General features: G+C 45.8%; 1 protein-coding gene across 4 annotated transcripts in view; it reads right to left on the bottom strand.

Moving 5' to 3' along the window:
• Positions 1-32: 32 nt before the first annotated feature.
• The window catches only part of sulf1 (sulfatase 1), a 69,000-nt gene continuing 54,300 nt past the window's right edge, over positions 33-14,732 (bottom strand). The window contains exons 11-20 of one of the 4 annotated variants that reach the window (XM_065019472.1): positions 13,369-13,603; positions 12,295-12,541; positions 11,658-11,754; positions 10,968-11,062; positions 10,441-10,515; positions 9,326-9,498; positions 6,650-6,792; positions 6,365-6,491; positions 3,957-3,990; positions 1,397-1,523 (exon numbers count right to left, since the gene is read on the bottom strand). In XM_065019472.1, coding sequence (XP_064875544.1) covers positions 1,490-1,523; positions 3,957-3,990; positions 6,365-6,491; positions 6,650-6,792; positions 9,326-9,498; positions 10,441-10,515; positions 10,968-11,062; positions 11,658-11,754; positions 12,295-12,541; positions 13,369-13,603 — 1,260 coding nt within the window. In that variant the 3' untranslated portion in view covers positions 1,397-1,489. Of the gene's footprint in view, positions 1,524-3,956; positions 3,991-6,364; positions 6,492-6,649; positions 6,793-9,325; positions 9,499-10,440; positions 10,516-10,967; positions 11,063-11,657; positions 11,755-12,294; positions 12,542-13,368; positions 13,604-14,732 lie in introns of all 4 variants that reach the window. The other 3 variants (XM_065019470.1, XM_065019473.1, XM_065019471.1) reach the window with 3 other exon arrangements.

Here is a 14,732-nt window from a genome sequence, read left to right as displayed (position 1 = left end):
TTATTGTTAAAAATATATATTTAAAACAATGGTGTTATCCACTTGGACTTTTATTAAAATTCCCATATTTTATTAATTTCAGCTGCATTAAGGCTTTTCTTTTTCTAAATATATATTTTGGAAAAACAACATAACACTGTAGTTCTTCTAATAATAAATGGAAGCACCTGTAAAAAAAAATCAACAATAATAATAACTTTAATACTCATGAATAATACAGCTCTAAGTCAGACTGACAGGTGGTGGCATCATCGTTGGCCTTCTTGGCTCTCCATGTCCCCCAGTTTCTGTGTCTCTCTGTGTCTCTATGGTGACCGGCTGGGCCGCCCAATGTCAGGCCAGCACGTGCGTTTGTCTGTATATGTCTCACTGGGTGTGGTTGGAAGAGGGCTGGGGGGGAGACCCACTACCCTCATAGTCCAGGGCTTGGAGCTGGGCATGGGACTCGACCTGTACCTCTATCTGTAGATGTGCCTGTTGGAGCTGGGGGTTATGCACTACCACCCCAGTCCCCTGTGGGGCGCCAGTCTGAGTCTGAGGCGGGCTCCTAGTGCTGGTAGTAGTGGTGGTGGTGGAGGCCTGTACTCTGGGCCTCAGTGTCTGTGGAGAGAGGGGGAGGTAGCCCTGGCCTTGGAATATGTCCTCTTCCTCCTCCTTGTCTAGTCCCAGCTCCAGTCCCTGGATGAGACTGCCCTGTTGGGTCTGGGCCTGGCCTGGGTAAGACCCCAGTCCCAGCCCCATCTCCAGGCTGTTGTGGGTGCGGAGCAGGTCATCGTGCCGCGTCTCCATCTCAGTCAGGCCGTTGTTCCCGTTCCCGCTGAAGACTAGCCCCTCCCCCTCGCCATCTAGCCAGTCCTCCTCCAGCTGATGGGCCAACCACACTTCACCACCGGCAACCACTTCCCCCCCTCTGACCCCTCCTCTCCTCTGACCTGCTGACATTCCAGACACCACTCTGGGGGGTCTGTCTAATGGATAAGTCTCGTCAGGGAGGTCATTCACAGATTCTAGTTGAACTTTAACCTCTGACCTCTGAGGTGTGGGGCGTGTGGGTGTTAATGGAGGAGGTGGTGGTGGGGGTGTGCTAGGGGCAGGATGGGTAGTGCATGGGGTCTCCGGTAATCCCTCTGTGGCCCGATTCAGGATGACCGGTTCTGGCCAGATGTCCCGGCTGGGCGTACCTTCTCCTCCGCTGCCCTCCTCCAGCCCCCCAGCCCCAGACCCGGAACCCTGCTCTGCCAGGGAAGTTGCCGATGCCGGGTCATCCTTTAAGTCAAGCTTATGGGTTTGGTTGTCGTCGTTGTTTTGAAGTTTCGAGTCTAAAACGTGTCTCAGTGCAAACATATTATCTACATCCTTCTGGAAGATGTGCCAGTCGTCCTGTCTGAGGCTGTAGTCAGTCCTGTGCTGGTACAGGCTCTGGTTTACACTACTATACAGCTCCTCCAGACCTCGCCAGTCCACCTCCTCCTCCGTCAGGTTGGGCAGCTTAACCCGCTCGTCCGTCCCAGACTGGCTGAGTGCTATGAGGGGAGAGGATGAGAGGGTCAAGGGCTGGAGCAGGGAGTGTTGGTGGTAATGTGGGAGTGTGTGGGAGTGTTGGTGGTAATGTTGTATGGGACTGGGAGTGTGGTAGTGTATGGGAGTGTGAGTGGGAGAATTGGTGGTAATGTTGTATCGGACTGGTAGTGTGTGGGAGTGTGAGAGTTGGTGGTAATGTTGTATGGGACTGGGAGTGTGTGGTGTAATTAGGGGAAGTGTGTGGTGTAATTAGGGGAAGTGTGTGGTTGTGTTGGGTCACATGTCATGCAGTCATGCCCAGCAGCAGAATCTAGCCTGCAGCCTCCTCTATGGCAGGGTAAACACAGCACCCAAGCTGAAGCCATAAGCAGCAGAGAAAACACAAGTCATCTTGACATAAAATGACAATATTTCCTCAAAGATACATCAAATTGTCAGATCTACCGTTAGACTAGCTAAACTAAAAAAAGAAGACTGATGATAGGCTTGTTGTTTTCCAATGAGTATCCAGGTAACCTGGAACAAAAGAAAATGGAATCTGGGAAATAAAGGAGGGGAGGAAAATAGGATGATGAACATCTGCAAAAAAAAGGAGTGTTGAGGAAGGAGAGAGTGAATGATGAGCCTGCTGTGTGGTGCATTAGAAAAATACAGTTGCGGCCAATATACTCAAATTGGAATCATAGTTAGGGTATATGCTTACTATCAATACGGTTGGAGTGGATTCCATTTCATTTTAGTAAATTAAGTCAAATTCCAACAATTGGACAAGTCCTTGACTGAATTGAAATGGAACCGACCCCCCTAACCCTGATAGACACACCCTGTATCATTGTTGATTACTAGAGGGAGCTCTTTCAAACTCACTCTGGCCTACAGGGCATGTACGAAGTACTAAAGAGCAGGGATACTCAAACCTGGACTTTGAGTCTAGTTCCATTTGTCATTTTTACCTGGCAGTTAATGGCACTCGCCTGGTGCCACAGGTCTAAATCAGTCCCTTACTAAAGGACTAAAAATAAGCAGGGGAACTGGACTCAAGGCCCAGATTTAGGTCACCCTGCTATAAAGAGGGAAAAAAAGAGGGTTTTATATAAGTATACTATAGGCTAAGAGACTCACGGGAAGGACTGGCTTGGTCTCCTCTTTGACCACTTTCGATGCCACTGTTGCCTGGTGCCCAGAAGCAGGTGCCCAGAAACAGAGGTCAATGGGTCAGAGGTGAGGAAGAGGGACAACGAAGTCCCCGCAACTCGTGTCCATTCTACTACTCTAATAATGCCATGAGGAGAATGGATGCCATTTTGACCGATGCCATGTTGCACAAGTACAATGACTGTGTGTCATTATGGCTTACTAAAAGTAAGTTGATGTACTTATGCATGTGTGCGTCCCAAATGACAGACACTATATTCCCTACATAGTGCACTACATAGGTAATAGGGTGCTATTTGAGAGACAGCCTATGTCTTTGGTCAGGTAAGTGTGGAAGATGGTGATGTTATATTAGTAACATGTCCGTGATCGTGCGATGCATGAATGAAATGGATGAATGCCATGAATGAATGGTTGACTCTATATGCTGTCATGCGTTTTCATTCACATGCAGGGGACACACATTTATCAGGTGTGTGAGGAGGGGGGTTCCTTATGTGAAAATGTTTTCTGCTCTTACATACTTCATGTCTATCAAATATAATGCTATAATAAATATAAGCATTTTGTTTTTGAGGATAAACTTGTGATTAAACTGATGTTTCTTGACAACTGCCACACTGACCAGAAAGGTCCAATTCAGTTTGACTAAATATACATTTCTTCTCAACTTGGAGCCGGGCAATACCAGTTGAGCTGGTTAAGCCAAGACCGGCCAAAAAGTGACTTTTCAGACAGATATTCTGATGGATATGACTGATGCATGTGGTGGTGCAAGGAGCTACAGAAAGAGTTGTGCACGTTGGTGTTTGACTCAAACAGCAGATAAGTTGGTGTATGATCTGGGGGGGGGTCAGATGGGTAAACATGTTTCTGCTGTAATTATGGAGAATTTGGCTGCATTGTAGAAAGATGATACCCCCTCAGACTTCACGATGACATTGGATGAAGCTACCTTCAATTAAGAAGAATTCAAAAGATCCAATCAATCGATTATTAGTTAGTGTAGGTAACTTCCCCGGCATGCAGTCACACACCAAGCAGCTCGGCGCCTTATGGATTATTAGTGCGAATGAGTCAATGAGTTGGCCCATGCAGTTATTAGGAAGAGAAGCCTCTTTCAAAGAGAGAGGCTACGTCCCAAATGGCACCCTATACCCTACGTAGTGCACTACTTTTGACCAGGACCCATAGGGCTCTGGTCAAAAGTAGTACACGCCATAGGTAATAGAGTGCCATTTGGGACATATCCAGAGAGATCATAAAAGAAGTGTGGATACCTGTGTGGTTCATAGCTGCCTCCATCTTTACCTCCTGATCAGGAAAATAAGAGCAGTTTCAATGTTAATGTCTCAAATCAAATTAGAGGGGGGATAAGAGAAAATAAGGAATCATTCACATTGGAGATGCCTCTTCATGCACGGGACAGGACAGACCCCGCTAGGCCCCTAGAGGAGAAATGATGGTGCAATTTGAGTATGGATGGATGGAGAGAGGGAGGGAGCGATGGAACAAGGAGGAGAGGAGGTGCAGGTTGGGGCAGGGTGGAGGGGATGGAAAGATAGGGATGAAGGTATATTTCTTTGGGTTCCCTTATGAAAAAAGATTGCAGTTAGAGTGCAGTATGCTGTAAATACTGCATCCAAAATAAAAACATATTTACTGCAGTCATTTTGCTGTGTAACTGTAGTTAGAGTGCAGTATAAGTGCAGTTCGGCAGCTTTTCTGCAATTACTGCGTCCAAAATACGACAGTCGACCGCAGTTAAGGCACTTTTACTGCAATCATTTTTTTTGTAGCTAGCTAGATAGAGAGTGTGGCTTTATGAAGGGTCCTAGCTTCCCTTGAAGGTAAATCAGTCATTCAGGTGATGATGATGTCCATGGGTGAGTCCAAAACACAAAACACATTATGTTGTTAATGTTTCCAAATCATCAAGCAGTGATATGACAACTTGTTCTTAAACTTCGTAGCACAAAGCCAATACACCCCCCCCAAAAAAATACCTTCACAGAAATATAAACTATTGTACGTCTACTGTGCTGGTATAACGAGTTCACTGACCGCAAGTTTAAAACCAAGAGCTCATATCATCGTGGCAAGGTTTTTAACTGCTGCTAGTGTGATGTCATCTCTCAGGGACACTTAGCTGTAAATAGCCGTCATGGTGGTGAAAAGCTAGACGTAGTCGTCAGAGTAGCCAGGCTCAATAGGCTTGTTGACAGAGCTCTCATAGCTAACACTGTGTGAGTCACTGAAGCAGGGTGTCTGGCCAGAGCACACAATAGGATAGGGAACGTGGCAAAATACTTGGGGGATGTCCAAAATGGCCTATAGACCCGGGTCAAAAGGAGTGCACTTAATAGGGAATAGGGTGCCACATGGGATGCCAATTTAGAGGGATGCTTATTTTGATTGTAAACCATTACCCACAGCAGAATGAGTTAAACTGAGGGACACACTATTAGGGATGCATCCCAAATGTCACCCTATTCCCTATGTAGTGCACTACATTTGACCAGAACTATGTAGACCCCGGTCAAAAGTAGTGTACTACAAAGGCAATAGGGTGCCATTTGGGATGAAAACCTAAACCACTTCCACAGCAGAAGGAGTTGAAATGAGGGACACAATATTAGGTTATCATTATATCCGAAACCAATTCAAAGCTCTATTTCGGGTTGTTGCCGTACCATTCTGAGTGACTGGCTCGGCTTGGCTGCAGAGGGTTTCCCTGTGCGTGTCATGACTACAATACAAAACAAACCAAGATATTCACTGTGTAAAACCCAGGAGAAATCCAATGACCATAAACTCTGGATAACACCGATACAAATCACGCAGTGATGAAAACATTATGGATGTCCAAGTTCCTGTGAAAGTAGAAAATGTTCATAGTGTGTCTCATCGGGGTGCTGCGGACTGGACACGAATCCCTGAGGTCAGAACTAGGACAGGGAGTGTGTGTGTGTGTTTTTAGACAGAAATAGACAATGGAGACATAAGAGAGACAGACAGAGGACTTAATGATGACCCCCTCGACCTTCCTTCCTATGTTGAAATGTTTGCATACATCAGTGAGGGAATCACCTCCGTTTACATGCAACTAATGACATGCAGGTACAGGTCAGGACTGAACCTGGGTCAAATAGTGCTATTCATACACCTAGTACACTTGTTTCAGTTTAGGGCTTCAAAATTCCAGTAACTTTTTACGCAGATTTCCTGCTTATTCCATCCTGATTCCAGGTATCTTCCATCCGGGAGCTCTGAAAAACCTGGGAATTTTGGAAAAGTTACTGGAATTTTGAAACCCTAAAGTGAGAAACATGTTTTATTAACAACACACACATTTGGTCTGTATGTACGACTTGTTTACCCTAATCAACCACTGCAGTGGTTAGTCTTCAGATCCGTTTCAGTCTCTATTCTGTTGTAGTCTCTGTTGTAGACCAGATGTAAGTAAACCACACAAGGGTGAAATTTTCCCTAGGTACAGATCTAGGATCAGCTTCGACTCCCCCATTCCTCCCCTTAACCATTAGCGGGGGAAATGACAAACTGACCCTCAATCAGAGCCTAGGGGCAACTTTACCATACTCTGAGGTAACCCAGTAGAGAGAGCAGTAGTAGTAGTAGTAGTAGCAGTGTAGCTACTACTAGTACTGTAGTATATATGTGTGTTTACCTGTTGTGTCCAGGCCTTTGGGTCGGGGGTTACACTGCTTGTGTCCCTGGCAACTCCTCATCTCCATCAGCTGAGCATGGAGGGCGTTCAACACCTCTCTGTCCACCGAGTACACTGCGTTGGTCAGCTACACACACAGACACATCCACACAGGTTAATGCATCGTTATTGATAAAACAACCTACTAATGAAAGGTGCCTGTGAGTAGTCCACTCCGTAGAAACAGAATAGAACAGAAAAGTACAATCGAAAATAGAATTGATTCCATGTCTATGGTCCACTCACCTGGTAGGGGTCGTTGTTGAGGTCAAAGTACTCGAGGAAGCCCGTGGCAAACTCACAGAACAGGGTGTTGTGTGTCTCGTTGATGGTTCTCACACACCAGTAGGTGTTGTTGTTGGAACTGGTGCACGCACAGAACCCTCCAACTGAAGGAGAGGAAGGACAGGGTTAAACAATAGAACCCACACAGACACACACACAGAGAGAGAGAACCCTCTAACTGGGAGAAACCAAAATAATAGCCTGTTTCAACAGACTGATACACTTGGTAATCACTTCTGATGATACAGACCCTTTATTCAACCAATGGTATTTACTGAGCTGTGGGAGTGGTGGGTACATATGTGTATGTGTGAATGTGGCTTAATTACTGTGTAGGCTACAGTGCTGAATGACTAAAATGAGAATGCATGTGAGTACAGTACACGTGTAGGTGTAGTAACTACTTAGTACAGTACACATGTAGGTGTAGTAACTACTTAGTACAGTACACATGTATGTGTAGTAACTACTTAGTACAGTACACATGTATGTGTAGTAACTACTTAGTACAGTACACGTGTATGTGTAGTAACTACTTAGTACAGTACACGTGTATGTGTAGTAACTACTTAGTACAGTACACATGTATGTGTAGTAACTACTTAGTACAGTACACATGTAGGTGTAGTAACTACTTAGTACAGTACACATGTATGTGTAGTAACTACTTAGTACAGTACACGTTTAGGTGTAGTAACTACTTAGTGCAGTACATGTGTAGGTGTAGTAACTACTTAGTGCAGTACATTTCTAGTAACTAATTAGTACAGTACATGTGTAGGTGTAGTAACGTCTCAGTGCAGTTACATTTAGGTGAAGTAATTTACTTAGTGCACTACACGTCGGTGTGGTAGCTATTTGGTGCAGTACACGTTTAGGTGTAGTAACTACTTAGTAGTTACATTTAGGTGTAGTAACTACTTAGTACAGTACACATGTAGGTGTAGTAACTACTTAGTGCAGTACACGTGTAGGTGAGGTAGCTACTTAGTGCAGTACATGTGTAGGTGTAGTAACTACTTAGTGCAGTACATTTCTAGTAACTAATTAGTACAGTACGTGTGTAGGTGTAGTAACGTCTCAGTACAGTTACATTTAGGTGAAGTAATTTACTTAGTGCACTACACGTCGGTGTGGTAGCTATTTGGTGCAGTACACGTTTAGGTGTAGTAACTACTTAGTAGTTACATTTAGGTGTAGTAACTACTTAGTACAGTACACATGTATGTGTAGTAACTACTTAGTACAGTACACATGTATGTGTAGTAACTACTTAGTACAGTACACATGTAGGTGTAGTAACTACTTAGTACAGTACACATGTATGTGTAGTAACTACTTAGTACAGTACACATGTATGTGTAGTAACTACTTAGTACAGTACACATGTATGTGTAGTAACTACTTAGTACAGTACACGTGTAGGTGTAGTAACTACTTAGTACAGTACACATGTATGTGTAGTAACTACTTAGTACAGTACACATGTATGTGTAGTAACTACTTAGTGCAGTACACATGTAGGTGTAGTAACTACTTAGTGCAGTACACGTTTAGGTGTAGTAACTACTTAGTGCAGTACATTTCTAGTAACTAATTAGTACAGTACATGTGTAGGTGTAGTAACGTCTCAGTGCAGTTACATTTAGGTGAAGTAATTTACTTAGTGCACTACACGTCGGTGTGGTAGCTATTTGGTGCAGTACACGTTTAGGTGTAGTAACTACTTAGTAGTTACATTTAGGTGTAGTAACTACTTAGTACAGTACACATGTAGGTGTAGTAACTACTTAGTGCAGTACACGTGTAGGTGAGGTAGCTACTTAGTGCAGTACATGTGTAGGTGTAGTAACTACTTAGTGCAGTACATTTCTAGTAACTAATTAGTACAGTACGTGTGTAGGTGTAGTAACGTCTCAGTACAGTTACATTTAGGTGAAGTAATTTACTTAGTGCACTACACGTCGGTGTGGTAGCTATTTGGTGCAGTACACGTTTAGGTGTAGTAACTACTTAGTAGTTACATTTAGGTGTAGTAACTACTTAGTACAGTACACATGTATGTGTAGTAACTACTTAGTACAGTACACATGTATGTGTAGTAACTACTTAGTACAGTACACATGTAGGTGTAGTAACTACTTAGTACAGTACACATGTATGTGTAGTAACTACTTAGTACAGTACACATGTATGTGTAGTAACTACTTAGTACAGTACACATGTATGTGTAGTAACTACTTAGTACAGTACACGTGTAGGTGTAGTAACTACTTAGTACAGTACACATGTATGTGTAGTAACTACTTAGTACAGTACACATGTATGTGTAGTAACTACTTAGTGCAGTACACATGTAGGTGTAGTAACTACTTAGTGCAGTACACGTTTAGGTGTAGTAACTACTTAGTGCAGTACATTTCTAGTAACTAATTAGTACAGTACATGTGTAGGTGTAGTAACGTCTCAGTGCAGTTACATTTAGGTGAAGTAATTTACTTAGTGCACTACACGTCGGTGTGGTAGCTATTTGGTGCAGTACACGTTTAGGTGTAGTAACTACTTAGTGCAGTACACGTGTAGGTGTAGTAACTACTTAGTGTAGTTACATTTAGTTGTAGTAACATAGTAACTTACGGTTCCAAAAGGGGGCAGTCTGCCAGTGGTCGTTGCTGTGAGTGAAACATGTCAGACCAGGTAGACTACAGTCATCCCCCTTCTTCTGCCTCTTCCTCTCTTTCCTCTCCTTCTTCTTCCTCCTGATCTCGTTCAACAGCTGGGTCTTCCCATCCACTTCCTGGGCAACCTCCCTGCATGACGGACAGACACACCCACCAGTCAGATTACAGTAATGACCCAACAGAGTGATATCATCACCCTCTCTGCCCTCGCAGTGCCCTCTCCATGTTGCCAGTCAGTTACCACGGCGATGGATGGAACCATCGGCGGGAACTCCCAAACTCTGGTGGAGCCAAGAACATGACAGGTTCTAGCTCCTCTCGTACCACATTATCATTTTTCTCTGGGCCATTCTAGCCTCTACCCTTCTCCCTAGCCCCATTTCCCTGAGCACACAAGTCACTACATAACACAGCTGCTTCGTATTGGCATTCTAATCCGTTCCCTGTGCCTCCTTTGCGCATCCCAAATGGCACCCCGTTCCCTATATAGTGCACGAATTTTGACAAGAGCCCTATGGGCCCTGATGAGAAGTGAGAGACTCAACCACCTGGTGCAAGGCGATGGCTGTGTTAGAGGGACGGGCAGTTTCCCTCCTTCCACTGAGTCACTATTTTGTTTCCATGCTGCTGCTTGGGACGATCACTTCCAGATCTCTGCACTGAAAGGCAGGCCTGGGTTTGACTGGAGAGCATGCACACTCCATGCAAGTACCATGCAGACGTACCACAAGACAGGATAACGCACAAGACACTTGGGGCCACACTGGCGATGAAACGTATCAAACTCACGGAATATTAAAGATGCAGTACATCTATGAAATTCTATTGGTCAGTTGAGCACTTCTAGACTGCAGGCTCACTGTGCATCCCAAATGGCACCCTATGCCCTCTATAGGGTAGTAGTGCACTATATTTGACAAGGGCCTATAGGGTAGTAGTGCACTATATAGAGAATAGAGTGCCATTTGGGATGCAACCTTAGTGTTAATATGGTTGAGACGAACAGGGATGGGCGACGGACGATGTGTGGCAAACACGGACACACTGAATTAAAGGAGAGGACGAACTCACTTAAAGGGATGGAGCTGATTCTTGTTCTTCAACCTCTCTGCCTTCTCTCTGTTTCTCTCTCCTTTGCTATAGTAGCTGGTTTTAGTAGAGAGGGAAGAGCAACTAAATATGCCGGTTGTTTTGTATCCTTTCCACGAAAGCTTCAACTCAGGAGAGTCAAGATGAATAATAAAGGACTGATGACTCATAGGCTGCATTTACACAGGCAGCCCAATCTGATATTTGGCCCAATTATTGTCAAAAGATCTTATCTGATTGGTCAAAAGACCAATAAGTGTAAAACGCTCCCCGTGTAAACGCAGCCTAGGTAACAATTGTCAGGGTCACAACAAAGGACTGAGAGATGGCCACACAGAAAACAGCAGATATGACAATGCACTATACTAGGGTTTACTCTGACAGAGTCCCCTCTGTCATAGTCATTATTGTCACTTTGGGAGCATTATACCAGTGTGCAGATTAACATTTTTTCTATATTTAAGAATAGTACACATATTTGGGGGCCCTCAATGAGGTACATTACTGACCTGTTCTTACCACAGTCACACCCGTCAGGTCGTCTCCTCTTCAGGTGACCCCTGACCTCTCGCAGGTTCTTGATCTTGTCCTGCAGGGCCTCTATCTGTAATGGAAGGCAACATCTACTTCAACTTGCAGGGTAGGCAAGGTGGGAGATGGGGAGGAGGAGAGGAGAGATTGGGGAGGAGGAGAGAAGAGGGAGAAATGGGGGAGGAGGAGAGGGAGAGATGGGGAGGAGGAGAGGGGGAGATGGGGAGGAGGAGAGGGGGAGATGGGGAGGAGGAGAGGGAGAGATGGGGAGGAGAGGAGAGGGAGAGATAGGGAGGAGGAGAGGGGGAGATGGGGAGGAGGAGAGGAGAGGGAGAGATAGGGAGGAGGAGAGGGGGAGATGGGGAGGAGGAGAGGGAGAGATGGGGAGGAGGAGAGAGGGAGAGATAGGGAGGAGGAGAGGAGAGGGAGAGATAGGGAGGAGGAGAGGAGAGGGAGAGATAGGGAGGAGGAGAGGAGAGGAGAGGGAGAGATAGGGAGGAGGAGAGGAGAGGAGAGGGAGAGATAGGGAGGAGGAGAGGAGAGGGAGAGATAGGGAGGAGGAGAGGAGAGGGAGAGATAGGGAGGAGGAGAGAAGAGGGAGAAATGGGGGAGGAGGAGAGGAGAGGGAGAGATAGGGAGGAGGAGACGAGATGCAGACACCAACTAACCTCCTGGTCCACGTAGCTCTTATGGTCCTTCCAGGCTCTGGATGAAGAGTAGATCTCTCTCTCACAGTGGACGGTGTCATTCATCAGGATGTAGCACCTGTGAGAGGGACGGAGAAGGAGAGAGAGGACAGAGAGGAATCAACTAACCACATTTTACAAATATATTAGTTACAAAGGGCTTAACTGCTTGCCTGACGACTCATTATAAATTTAATGTAGTTGCTCTAGCGATTGCACCCTACATCGGTCTAAACCTGCTGCCCTACAAGTTGTTTGTGCCGATTCATGTTCTGTGTAGGCCGACTCTTGCCCAACCCATCGGTTTCTGTGACCAATTAGAACGGTCAGAATGTGTTCACATTCTCAACAAGTCGGGGAGGAAGGAAATCCAGACTCATGGTGGAGAAGAAACGTTAGTGGGCGTGGCGTTTGGCCGGAGCCATGTGGATGGGTAGCCAGGCAACTTAACTGCAACCCAGGTCAAAAACTACAACCCAGGTCAAAAACTACAACCCAGGCCAACCCCCCCAAAGCAAGTCAAACAGACAGGGCTTCCAAAAATGATCTTGGTAGGAACTACATGTATGTCTTCCAAGTGCGCCTTTGGTATAGCTGGGGTATATGTTGGGGTACATACTTGTGTGTGACTTTGACAGAGTTGGGGTACCCCACGGTGTTGGTATCGTCCGCCAGCATCTCCTCTGACCCGTCTTCTGACTCCAGAGCCAACTCCTGGTCCTCCTGCTCATAGTGGCGCTTTCTGATGACACGTCTCCTGACCGCCGACTGGTCATCTGCCGCAAGGTCAATGTCATAGATCTGCCCTTCAAACTCCACGGACAGAGATCTGGTGGATCTTGTGTGGACGAAACGAGGCCTGTAGCCTAATTGATAACCAAATATCACAGAGAGTTAATTAACAGACTTTTTTCATTTCTTTACTCATGTATGTTGGTATTCGGTATGTGTAATTGGGTATGTATGTCATTAGATCTTGTCCTGTCACTTAATCTGGAAACAAATGGCCCTTTCTGAACTGAATTGAATGTGATAATTCCATGAGAAAAATGTTGCCACCACTAGGTGGTGCCACAACATTCCAAATGACCAGACCATTGATCTACTGTCAGGAGCTATCTCCACCAGACCAGTGATCTACTGTCAGGAGCTATCTCCACCAGACCAGTGATCTAACGTCAGGAGCTATCTCCACCAGACCAGTGATCTAATGTCAGGAGCTATCTCCACCAGACCAGTGATCTACTGTCAGGAGCTATCTCCACCAGACCAGTGATCTAATGTCAGAAGCTATCTCCACCAGACCAGTGGTCTAATGTCAGGAGCTATCTCCACCAGACCAGTGATCTAATGTCAGGAGCTATCTCCACCAGACCAGTGATCTAATGACAGGGGCTCTATTCGTGCCTCTGTCTCTTCCCTGCATGTGTCTCTTTAGAGCCTGAGTAATCCTGAACAGTAAATCAAAGCTTAGGCTCTGGCAGACATGGACATGGTTGTCATTCCCATAGCCCAACATACACAGCTTTAAATACAGAGTGGTAAGTCCACAGATGGATATATGTTACCATAACTGTCCATCTCCATTCTCTATGCCCCTGTAACAACATCTACCCAGCTACCATTGAGCAAGCTGGCTACTCCCTGGCCTGGACCACCCTCAGCCCCATCCCCATCCCTCCACTCTACTCACCTCGTCCTCCAGAGGAAGGTGGGAACTGGCGGTGTGAGCGCCCCGGGCGGTCGGACCTGGAGGGTTTGTCGAGGCTGCTGTCAGGGCCACAGTTGCAAGGGTCCCTCTGCCGGCTGTCATAGCTGCTGCGGGACCTCAGGCTCCGGGCCCTCTTCCTGGGGCCTTCCTTCAGACCACCTCCCTTACACTTCTGGATACGCCACTTCCCTGTGATCTCCTCCACACAGTGCCACTTCTGTAGAGGAGAGACAAGGAGACGGATGGTTATAATAGTGGTTGATGATTTGAGTTATGGTTTTTACTCCACTCCAATGTAAAGGTCTTTGAAGACATTGAATGTGTCTCAAATGGCACCCTATAAAAGTAGTGCACGATATGGGAAATAGGGTGCCATTTGGGAAACAGATTGACTCTTTGTGCTTTGTTAACATCGCGAGAATCGCTACTATAGTGTATTTCTTAATGAAATCGCGCTCTTTCTCATCATGACTTTGTCAACAGATACGCTTTCTGGGAGTCCGTGCCAGAACAACACAAATGTTGGACTGCTGTATTCAATGGGGGGGAAAGTTGGACTGAAAATGAACTGTTCCCTTCAAGTCTCATATGGAAAGTGGGACAACGGGAGCGAAACATTGATTCCTAATTGAGCCCAAGGCCTTTCCTTTCCTCTGCAATACATTTACAGACTTCCAGACAGCACAGTGCTTCTGACAGACAGACATCTCAACCAGATCACAGACAGACGCGGTGGGAAACAGAATCCCAAAACTGAAGAGAAAGATAAACCAGAACCACCACATCAAATGAATTGGATCAGTCTGCTGTCTGTAAACCAAGTGAAAAACCCTTTCCCTCTGTCTTTCTCTCCGTCTCGCTCTCGCGGTCTCTCACCATCTCTTGGTCTCTCTCTCCCGCTGTCTCTCTCTCTCTCTCTCCATCTCTTGGTCTCTCTCTCCCGCTGTCTCTCTCTCTCTCTCTCCATCTCTCGGTCTCTCTCTCCCGCTGTCTCTCTCTCTCCATCTCTTGGTCTCTCTCTCCCTCTGTCTCTCTCTCTCTCTCTCCATCTCTCGGTCTCTCGCTTGCTCCCTCTGTCTATACCGCTTTCTGTCGCTGTCTCACTCTCTGTCTCTTTCTTTACCTGTCTATCCATCTCTTTCTTTACCTGTCTCTCTCTTCGTCTCTGTCTCTTTCTTTACCTGTCTCTCTCTTCGTCTCGGTCTCTTTCTTTACCTGTCTATCCATCTCTTTCTTTACCTGTCTCTCTCTTCGTCTCTGTCTCTTTCTTTACCTGTCTCTCTCTTCGTCTCGGTCTCTTTCTTTACCTGTCTATCCATCTCTTTCTTTACCTGTCTCTCTCTTCG

Source organism: Oncorhynchus nerka, linkage group LG6 (genome assembly GCF_034236695.1).
Source record: "Oncorhynchus nerka isolate Pitt River linkage group LG6, Oner_Uvic_2.0, whole genome shotgun sequence".
Taxonomy (NCBI): Eukaryota; Metazoa; Chordata; class Actinopteri; order Salmoniformes; family Salmonidae; genus Oncorhynchus; species Oncorhynchus nerka.
This window is presented reverse-complemented; position numbering and strand designations above follow the sequence as displayed.